Below are 10,837 nucleotides of genomic sequence, written 5' to 3'. Positions count from 1 at the left end.
GTAAAGAAATATAAGAGCGTTTAGATCATTAGAGTAGTGGATCTACACGTTCTTATATTTCTTTACAAAGGGAGTACATTATGAGATTTTCTAAAAAAAATGAATCGGATGTACTCCGTCCGTAAAAAATAATATAAAAACGTTTAAATCACTAGTTATAGGGAGTACTAGATCACTGATGGCGCGCGCTGCCGCGCCCGTCTATTTTGATAATAAAATTATTGGAATTTCTCACGTAGTTATGGAATTCGTTTTCCCACATTTACTGATATAATTCATTTTTCTGCATTACCGATATACAAATCGTAATTCATCATAGCATAAAAGACACAATTCAGCAATCGGTGACCTTTTAACTGAAGAAATCAGAAGAGATACAACATGGTCAAGGTAACTAATAGCTCTTGATTGAAAAACACCCTTGATCCTTTAGCGCCATGTTCCTCAAGGGAAACAAGCAGTTTCCTGAACAATCGTTATGGTCACTTGTCAGGAAGCCTTGAACCCTGCAATATAGCAGAAGAGGAAGGAAATGTGATTTAATACCAAACATCACAAGACAAATATTTAACATGCCAGTGTACTAACAGTATAACGCCAATGCAAAACTTATTCTGAGCAACCATTGTAGCCTTTCCAAACTTACTGAAATTTGGAAGTTATATATGTTCATAAATGTAGATGATAATTGCACTCGGGTAAGCCTACACAGAAAACAACCTTGGACTTAAATACTTTTGGTATTCAAATCACGACATTGCTTACCTAAACAAACAAGATCTACTATATTTCCATTTTTCACATTTACATTCTATTATTAGGGATAAACCTCCCATTGTTTGTTAAGGCTGACCTTGAAGCTAACATAGAGATCACTTAGATGACAACAATCTGAATTTCCTTGGCCAACACTAAGACAACAATTAATGTTTGGACACTGAGTCTCGCGGAACAGGAGCACGTAGGTAGAGAAAATAAAGATGTAGAAATATTAGACGCAAAGTGACACTGCTGCATCTCAATAGTATTATCCAAAAAATAATAGAACCAAGCAACAAATCCTGAAATTAAGAACCAAGAAAGCAAGTACTCAACAAGGCATGCAACTAATTTACATATAACACACTGCATGTTTAGCAGTACTCACTAATTAACATTTTAGTACACCGGCTTCAATAGGAGAGTACCAACGTGTGTAGAGCTGCCGAAAAGAAGCTGCAACGTAGTTGCACTTTGGGTAAAAATAATAATTTCAATTGGGCTTTAGATTCTTGTAGCACTTTTTGATGACATGAACAACGTCCTGTGTGATGCTAGCATCATTAGTGTAACAATGGATTGTGTATTTTATCCCTACACAGGATATCTGTAAGATGAGTTGGGTAAAGAAATCATAGGAAGTCTGTATGAATTACACAATTCTCATTTGGACAAACAAAATTCAGTTACTCAAGTTTGAAAACTTCATGTTCAGATTTCTTCAGATGTAGAAAACTGATGGGTCCAGATGAAAGGGTCTGTCCAGCAGCGTTGATGTTATTACATAGAAGTGCACTACTAAGGTAAGTTTTTAATGTGGACACCAAACGATATTGACAACCAATGCATGTTTGCGGAGTGCAATCAGAGAATTACGTATAAAAACCTCCATCCTAAAACATGAGAAATTCAAAATGAACATAAAGAGTCGAGCATATACCTTAATATAATCCTTGAAATTTTCCATTGGGGTATCAATTAGCTGTGCAAGAAATCAAAAAATAAAAATGCCCGTCAGACATAGAATCAAATATACAAGAATAAAAAATAATAAGTTAAATTTAGATGCATAAGTTACATTACATGGTCATAGGCAGCACTGAAGTAATCACATTTGGTGGTACTCGAATCACCTGATTAGAGTCATACACTTTACCCATTAGGCCACAAGAGCTTCTATGTGATGACAACAATATCAAGCAATTGCATATCCAAGCCATGTGAATCTGGTTTACATACAAGAAAAGAAATGCATTGGAAAGCTCTGCTTACATCGGGAGGAAGGGAATAAATCATAAATCTGCAGATTGGTTTGATATTTGTTTGGCGAATAGGATTACGGAGATGCCGGCGGCACACATTATGTGTGCCCTCACCTTTGGAAAGTTGCCCAGGCTCGTTGCTCAGCTGTTTTGCATGCGCCTCAGTGGCTAGACATCAAACACGTACAAATAGATGGGGAAATATCAAGCATGTTTGTGTGCCTAGCTATTAGTTGACCACCGAGTCACTTCCTCCATCCTCTACAGGTCTGTGTATCTCTCCGCATTCTGCACAGAGAAGATCGATATATTACAGATATCCTCAGTTGCTAGTAATATAGAAGCATCATCAAGAAACAGAATCATTTGCCTGGTGTGCTGGCACGAGGTTAATCAATATCCAACTCTAGAACTATCGTCAATTATCCCCTTCATACAAGATTGTGATCACAACATCCTTTTTGTTCTACAGCAGATGGTGTGGATCAGTAACACATCAACATCCCTTTTGTTCTATATCAAATATGAGAGGAAAGAAGGGTTGGGATTGGAGGAAGGGGGGCAACGGTGGAGGGGGCTGGGGTATGGTGGCCGCGCCTACATGGATCCCGCCGCAGAGGGGGTGTGTGGGACGCGGCGAACGAGGGTCGTACGCGGAGGAGAAATGATAGGAGAAGAAGGACGGGGAGGATACCTGTGCCTCCGTGGATACTGTTGGGCGCGGTCACCATAGGTATACCTATACCGCCGAGGCGCCGACCTCCATCTAGGGCGACGCCGGGGATGGGGATGAGGACCGATTACGGGATGCAGTATGGGGAGGAGCGTTGCGGAACCAGTAGCGCAGAAACCTGGGGCGGCAGTGGTGGCGTGGAGAAAGGGCAGCAACCTAGCGGCGGGGATGGCGGCTTGGACTTGATCAGCAGCCGCGAGGAACACCGGTGGCAGAGACAGGGATCTGCGACAATTGGAAGAGAACCGAGCAGAGACAGGGAAAGGGGAAGGCGTACGTTGATACTGCAGTCACAAATCCAGTGAGATGATGGATCAGATTAGGACGAGGCGAACGGGAAGGAGATGTCAATGGGTGAATTCACGGCCACGGGGATACCATCACCATCACGGCGGCGAGCGGACGCTGCCGCAGAGATCGTGAAAGAGGGGAGAAGTGGAGGGCTGAAGCGGCACCGCTTGCCTCACCTTTTTTTTCGAGAATCGCTTGCTTCACCTTCTGTCCGACACCCAGCGAAGCGTTCAAAGGCCCATGTTGGCCAAATTCACCACAGAAGCCCAATTTTGTTACAGGAGCAGCAGCCCATGCTCACTCGCGAAAACAATAGCCATTATAGGTTGATCCAGTGACCAAAAATGATCGCAAGTCTAGATCCAACGGCAGAAATCATTGATGGCCTGTGAGGGCTGGAAGAGTGCTCGGTTATAATATATCTAAAAATGTTTTAGTGTGTTTGTTCATACATCGAGTCTGTATGCAGAACATATTTAACTATCCAAAACATTTGTATTTATGAACAGAGAGAGTAGACTACTTCCTTCTAAAGTTTTAAGTAGCAACTGCGAAAATACACGGGTGAACATGGTTTCATGGGCACCCACATGAATAATAAATTCAAAAAAAAAATACTAGGAAGTTAAAAAGAATATCTGAATTTTCTGGATGTCAAACTTGGTCAACCATTCTACTCACGTTAGAAATTTCATGAAGGAATGACATCAATAGTGAAGAAAATACAATCAGACCTTACTATTCCTTCAATTAGTGTTTTCGAATATAGAATATATTTTATCTTTTTCGCCTAGAATGACATGGGTGTCATTTCCTTGCGAAACTTCATATTCGAGTAGAATGGTCAACTATGTATACTACAAAAAGGATTTTTTTTTAAATCTTTTAGTATTTTCTTTTTCAAATTTGCTATTCATAACGGGTGCATGTGGAACCATATCCCAAATATTCCTGTCCCACCGGCTGGCATTTTTAAAAGAAAAAAAATCAGGCTGGCTTATCCTCCAGGCCTCGACGCTCCTCGCCGCTCAGCCAGCCAGCTGAGGTCACTCCATGGCCGTCACTGTCGCCCCACCGGCGGCCCCGCCGCCCACCTCCGCCACCATCCGCTCCCTCACCGCCGCCGGGAACCACGCCGCCGCCCTCCGCGCGCTCTCCTCCCTCTCGGCCTCCTCCGCGCAGCTCGACCACTTCGCGCTCCCGCCGGCCATCAAGTCCGCGGCCGCGCTCCGGGACGCCCGCGCCGCGCGCGCGCTCCACGCGGCCGCCCTCCGCCGCGCGCTCCTCCACCGCCCCACCCCCGCCGCCGGCAACGCGCTCCTCACCGCCTACGCGCGCTGCGGCGACCTCGACGCCGCGCTCGCGCTCTTCGCCGCCACGCCGCCGGGGCTCCGCGACGCCGTGTCCTACAACTCGCTCATCTCCGCGCTCTGCCTGTTCCGGCAGTGGGAGCGCGCGCTCGACGCCCTCCGCGGCATGCTCGCCGAGGCCCGCCACGACGTCAGCTCCTTCACCCTCGTCAGCGTGCTGCTTGCCTGCTCCCACCTCGCCGGCGACGACGGCCGGCGCCTCGGCCGCGAGGCCCACGCCTTCGCGCTCAAGCACGGGTTCCTCGACGAGGGCCGCGAGCGCTTCCCCTTCAACGCGCTGCTCTCCATGTACGCGCGCCTCGGCCTCGTCGACGACGCGCAGACGCTCTTCCGCACCACCGCGGCCGCGTTCTCCCCCGGCGGCGGCGACGTCGTGACGTGGAACACCATGATCAGCCTGCTCGTGCAGGGCGGCCGGTGCGCCGAGGCCGTGGAGGTGCTCTACGACATGGTGGCGCTCGGCGTGCGGCCGGACGGCGTGACGTTCGCGAGCGCGCTCCCGGCGTGCTCGCGGCTGGAGATGCTCGCATTGGGCAGGGAGATCCACGCCGTCGTCCTCAAGGACGCGGACCTCGCCGCCAACTCGTTCGTGGCGAGCGCGCTGGTGGACATGTACGCCGGCAACGAGCGGGTGGGGAACGCGCGGAATGTGTTCGACATGGTGCCGGAGCCCGGGCGGCAGCTGGGCATGTGGAACGCCATGATCTGCGGCTACGCGCAGGCCGGGATGGACGCGGAAGCGCTCCAGCTATTCTCGCGGATGGAGGCGGAGGCCGGGTGCACGCCCAGCGAGACCACCATGTCCGGCGTGCTCCCGGCGTGCGCGCGCTCGGAGGGGCTCGCCGGCAAGGAGGCCATGCACGGGTACGTGGTGAAGCGCGGCATGGCAGGCAACCGGTTCGTGCAGAACGCGCTCATGGACATGTACGCGCGCCTCGGCGAGATGGACGTGGCGCGTCGGATCTTCGCCGTGATCGCCCCCCGCGACGTCGTGTCCTGGAACACCCTCATCACCGGCTGCGTCGTGCAGGGGCACGTCGCCGAGGCGTTCCAGCTCGTCACGGAGATGCAGCTGCCATCATCATCATCAAAGGAAGAAGAAGACGCCATTGTCATGCCGAACAACATCACGCTGATGACGCTGCTGCCGGGGTGCGCGGCGCTGGCGGCGCCGGCGAGGGGGAAGGAGATCCACGGGTACGCGGTGCGGCACGCGCTGGAGTCGGACATCGCCGTGGGCAGCGCGCTGGTGGACATGTACGCCAAGTGCGGCTGCCTGGCGGCGTCGAGGGCGGTGTTCGACCGGCTGCCCAGGCGGAACGTCATCACCTGGAACGTCCTCATCATGGCCTACGGGATGCACGGGCTCGGCGGCGAGGCGGTGGCGCTCTTCGACGAGATGGCGGCGGGCGGCGAGGCGACGCCCAACGAGGTCACCTTCATCGCCGCCCTGGCGGCGTGCAGCCACTCCGGCCTGGTCGACCGTGGGCTCGAGCTGTTCCGCGGCATGGAGAGGGACCACGGCGTCAAGCCGACGCCGGACCTCCACGCCTGCGTCGTCGACGTGCTCGGTCGGGCGGGGAGGCTGGACGAGGCGTACACGATCATCACCTCCATGGCACCCGGGGAGCACCAGGTGTCGGCGTGGAGCAGCCTGCTGGGCGCGTGCCGGCTGCACCGGAACGTGGAGCTCGGCGAGGTCGCCGCCGAGCGGCTCTTCGAGCTAGAACCCGACGAAGCCAGCCACTACATCCTCCTCTGCAACATCTACTCCGCCGCCGGGATGTGGGAGAAGTCGGCGGCGGCGCGGGCAAGGATGCGGCGGCAGGGCGTGGCCAAGGAGCCCGGGTGCAGCTGGATCGAGCTCGACGGCGCGATCCACCGGTTCATGGCCGGCGAGTCGGCCCACCCGGCGAGCGCGGAGGTGCACGCGCACATGGACGCGCTCTGGGAGCGGATGCGGCGCGAGGGGTACGCGCCCGACACGTCGTGCGTGCTCCACGACGTCGGCGAGGCCGAGAAGGCGGCCATGCTCCGGTACCACAGCGAGAAGCTCGCCATCGCCTTCGGGCTGCTGCGGGCGCCGGCCGGCGCCGCCATCAGGGTGGCCAAGAACCTGAGGGTGTGCAACGACTGCCATGAGGCGGCCAAGTTCATTTCAAAGATGGTTGGGCGGGAGATTGTGCTCAGGGATGTCAGGAGGTTCCACCATTTCAGAGACGGCTCCTGCTCCTGTGGGGACTATTGGTAGAACACACTAAAATTTTGTGTCCACTACACCACAGAAACAGCATCCCCATGAAAAAATCACAGGAAATATTCTTTACTTAGAATATCAGGCAGTATCTGGAATTTTTATGAAGTGAAATAGTTAATAATTATTACTCCCTCTCTCATCTGAAACATCTCATATCTTCGGACTGCTCCGCTCCGTCAAAATCAGTTTGAAACTATGTTTTCAGTTATGAAATTCTTCCAAATTCAGTTACAATGTGTTAATTTTTTAGAAAAGACAACTTTATGTTTGACCAAGATTATAGAGCAAAAGATCAATAAGTATAATACCAAATCAGTAACATTACAAATGTTTTCATTTTTATTTGATAATACTCCCTCCGTCCGAAAAAGTTTGTCCCTCAAATGGATGTATCTAGCACCAAGTTAGTGCTAGATACATCCATTTGTGAGATAAGGTCGGTACAAGTTTTTTCGGGCAAAGGGAGTATTATAGATGTTGATATAATTTATATAAACTTGGTCAAAATTAGAAATGTTTGACCTTATATTTTGGACTGGAGGTCCAAGTAAGCAGGAAACGAGATAACCAGAAATTTCTACGAAAATATCACACAAAATCCAGACATAAATAGACACACAGATATACGAAAATGACGCAATTTAGGCACAAAGCAGGTGTCAAAGTGCAGGTCTAACTTCTTATAACACACGACGACAAAGCAGTTGTCAAAGGACAGGTCCAGCTTCTTATAACACGATGTCAGCTAAACGATAAGCTTCGGTAGGGGTACATAGGTGTTCTTGTTTACTAATGCTAGAGCTAGAACAGCATATGGAAGCTGCCTCGCTACCATAAACCGAGATAACTGTCCATCAGTCATAACCTCTTCTGTTGGGAGCTGGGGACCTTGAGCGCTGGACAGGAGATCGGCTGCAATCATACAAAAAGATCTCATCAAATAACAGGAAACATATATAGTTAACAAGTGAATGACTGGATACTCTTCCTCACAAAAAGAATTGAATACTCGACGTTTATAAATACATTTCTGCAATGTTATTGTCAGATGGGATCAAAGGCCACCAACGGGTAGCTGGCAGTAACGTAGGGACTAATAACTGATGTCAGAAGTGAATCATAACAACATACGAGGCAGATAATATCCACAGCAGTAAATGTTTCATGCCAAAAAAATAGAACACGGTAACTAACCAGACTAAAGTGGTTTGGCTAATTCGAAAGGAGATCCTAATGAAAGCATCTGCCAGCAGTACCAAGAATGCAACCATACGAAGATCAAAGAAAAACAATGTAAGTGCATTACCTTCGATAGCGATCACGAACAGGGCTCCTGCTCCTGCCATATGCACCATACTGAGGACTCGCTGGACGGCCATAGTCAGGACTAGGTCGTGACCTTCGGTACATTGGGCTGACAGAACGGCGATATGAACTGTCATCCTGCCTTCCATAGCCACCACCTCTACTTGGCCTGTCATACTTGTCACCTGGTTCACTGTCATCCCTGAAGGCATACTCAACAGAAATCACTCTGTCCAGTAACTTCCTGCAGAGGGGAATGAGCATCAATCAGGCATATTTTTATACTGTAATACTGTTTTCAAACCATCCATACCACATAAGCTTATGAAACAGCACGCAATACATTTAGCAATAACTAAGCTTCTGTAGAAAAACAGGTGGAACTGGTACCAACTACCAACATGCCAACTGCAGTCAGATTCTGCTAAAAAACTGAACTTCTGTAGAAAAACAGGTGAAAGTGATACTAACTACCAGTATGCAACTGAAGTCAGACTATGCTGACTATACAAACTTAAAAACAGGTGAAAGTGGCACTTACGTCAAATGAGTAGCATCTAGTGCTTTTGAGGCTTCTTCCTGTGTTTCAAATTGCACGAAAGCAAAGTTCTTCCTTATCCGAACATTTGAAATCCTCCCAAAATGACCAAAATGCCTTTCAAGATCACTGACTCTTGTGTTGATCGGGTCAAAGTTAATGACAAACAGTGTCTTGGTGGGCTTAGTATTCACTGGTGGTTTACTGTATCCATCACGGTCATCACGCCTGGTTCCACGGTCACCCTGTTAAATGAATCACCAGAGAAGAATTACAAAATGAACCGAAGCCAATATTATTTCAAATACCACCTAAATCAGACGGTAGTCAGCATATGACAGGACACAGTTTTATGACTTTCTCTGTGTTAAGGTTTAGTGGAGTTGCAAGACCAGCAAGAGAAATTACCCTTGACCACTCCACTGAAAGTCTGCGTCTCCCAGGGCCAAAGGGATAACCATCCAGAGCCCGTATGGCATCATCACCATCACGCTCATCCTCAAAGTAGACAAAAGCAAACCCTAAAAAAGGTAAATCCACAAGTAAGAACCATAGGAAATTAGATCGTGTGCCAGTCATTGTTCACCAACCATATTTTTTATAGGACAAGCAACTAAAATACATGAACCAAATTCAGTCAAATTCAAACCTGACAGAAACAGAAAAATACTGCACCTGCACAGATCTGATGGTATCAACAGAGCTATTGAGCTTACTGGTAGATTCCATTCATGACTAGGCATGGTGTTGTACAACTTATATCCAAAAGTTTCAAAGTAAGAAGGTACGACTGGCGGCACTGAACATGCTTCACCATTCTACAGACCAAAGAGCCTCACAGACATTGCTTACTGAGACAGCACATATAGCAAGTTATCAAGTTGATGCCTGGTGGATACTTCTAGTCGTGGCATGGTATGGCATGATGGAACTGATGGCATGGTATGGCATGATGGAACTGATGGCATGGCACGAATCGCATGATGATTGATGTCAGTCCCGGCAAAACATGCTTGGCAGTGGTAACATATTACAGTGCATCAGGAAAACGGATGGCCAAGTGCAGGGAGTGGTGGCCGGATGAGTCAGGAGTGAATGGAGGGTGAGTTGAGGAGCCCCGGGGGGAGCTATGTATGTTTGCCTCGGTAGTTCCTGCGTCAGAGTAAACATTTAAACATCTTTGCTGCCAGCTATGCATACATTGCTTGGAACTACTTCTTCTTACAGAACATGGACCACCATATAAGTTCAGATAGGTGTTCCACGCCATAAATTATACAGAAGCATAGCTAACAGAGTTTAACACTCCAACTGTTGCATCATATATTAATAAAACTGATACTCAGATCCTCTGTACAGATTATGCTTTGTGTAATGTGCCAAAAAACATTAAAGAAATTCATTGACCACCATATATATGTTAAGGCAACACCACAAATTTTACAGAAGCATAGGTAACGGAGATTAGCGAAGCAAAATAACCATGATGATTTCATCACGTGTAAATACAACTAACATTCAGGTTTCAGATCATTGAGAGAGATTATGCCAGGTGTAAGGTGAAAAGAAACATGCACAAATCAAAAGCTTAAGCAAACAAATTATCTCCAGGATTGTTCTTTAATCAATTTAGCATTTACCTCCTTTTTTCACATGGGAGGTAAGAAGGTAAGAGTTACTCAGACCCAATACTTAAATGAGATCAACGGCTTGTAGATCTATTATATACTCTTACGTCTCATGTTAAAAGAGGAGGTAAAAGGGACCATGTTAAAACTGCCCCTAAACTAATTGCATACTCTAGTGAGACAAAAAAATTACAAGTAGAGTTAAATTCGTTCTTCCAACTCTGTACCCAGGAAACTTAGCATATGAACAGATCACAGATCAGCCCCAGGTGATTAGGAGCAGTGGTGGGGCACATAAGCATCCGACCGTCCACGAGACCCCGGCGATGCGCATATGCATCAAAACAGGGGTGGCCATTATGAAATCAAAACCTTATACAGCTTCACATAAGTGTCCCACCCCATATATAAACTTTACGGAAGCATGGCTAACAGAGATTAGCAAAGCAAGATAACCGCTATAGTTGCATCACGTATTATTAGCACCACTAATATTCAGATTTGAGGTCATGTGTAGAAATTACGCTTTGTGCGAGGTGCCAATAAACACGCACAGATGATAAAAAAAAAATCTAATAATCAATTTCAGAACCGATTGCAGGTTAAATTCGTGCTTCCACCTTTGTTGTACCCACAAAACTTAGCATGAGCAGATCGGCCCCGGGTGAACGCAGGAGACGCGGACGGGCATCGC

At 48.1% G+C, this 10,837-nt stretch overlaps 2 protein-coding genes across 2 annotated transcripts; one reads left to right on the top strand and one right to left on the bottom strand.

The window, feature by feature from the left end:
- Nucleotides 1–4,050: 4,050 nt before the first annotated feature.
- On the top strand, nucleotides 4,051–6,811 carry LOC119361687 (pentatricopeptide repeat-containing protein At3g57430, chloroplastic-like). Its single transcript, XM_037626819.1, has one exon. It carries the CDS (start codon nucleotides 4,099–4,101, stop codon nucleotides 6,664–6,666), a length of 2,568 nt encoding a protein of 855 aa, XP_037482716.1. The 5' UTR covers nucleotides 4,051–4,098; the 3' UTR covers nucleotides 6,667–6,811.
- Nucleotides 6,812–7,260: 449 nt separating this feature from the next.
- LOC119361686 (serine/arginine-rich splicing factor RS31-like) lies at nucleotides 7,261–10,816 on the bottom strand. The gene is made up of 5 exons (XM_037626818.1): nucleotides 9,165–10,816; nucleotides 8,924–9,036; nucleotides 8,519–8,760; nucleotides 7,979–8,221; nucleotides 7,261–7,584 (listed from the first exon to the last, which is right to left on the bottom strand). Exons 1-5 carry the CDS (start codon nucleotides 9,256–9,258, stop codon nucleotides 7,527–7,529), a joined length of 750 nt encoding a protein of 249 aa, XP_037482715.1. The 5' UTR covers nucleotides 9,259–10,816; the 3' UTR covers nucleotides 7,261–7,526.
- Nucleotides 10,817–10,837: the final 21 nt, after the last annotated feature.

This window comes from Triticum dicoccoides, chromosome 2B (genome assembly GCF_002162155.2).
Source record: "Triticum dicoccoides isolate Atlit2015 ecotype Zavitan chromosome 2B, WEW_v2.0, whole genome shotgun sequence".
In the NCBI taxonomy this organism is placed as follows: Eukaryota; Viridiplantae; Streptophyta; class Magnoliopsida; order Poales; family Poaceae; genus Triticum; species Triticum dicoccoides.
Note: the sequence above shows the minus strand (reverse complement) of the source record. Positions and strands in the feature narration are given on the sequence as shown.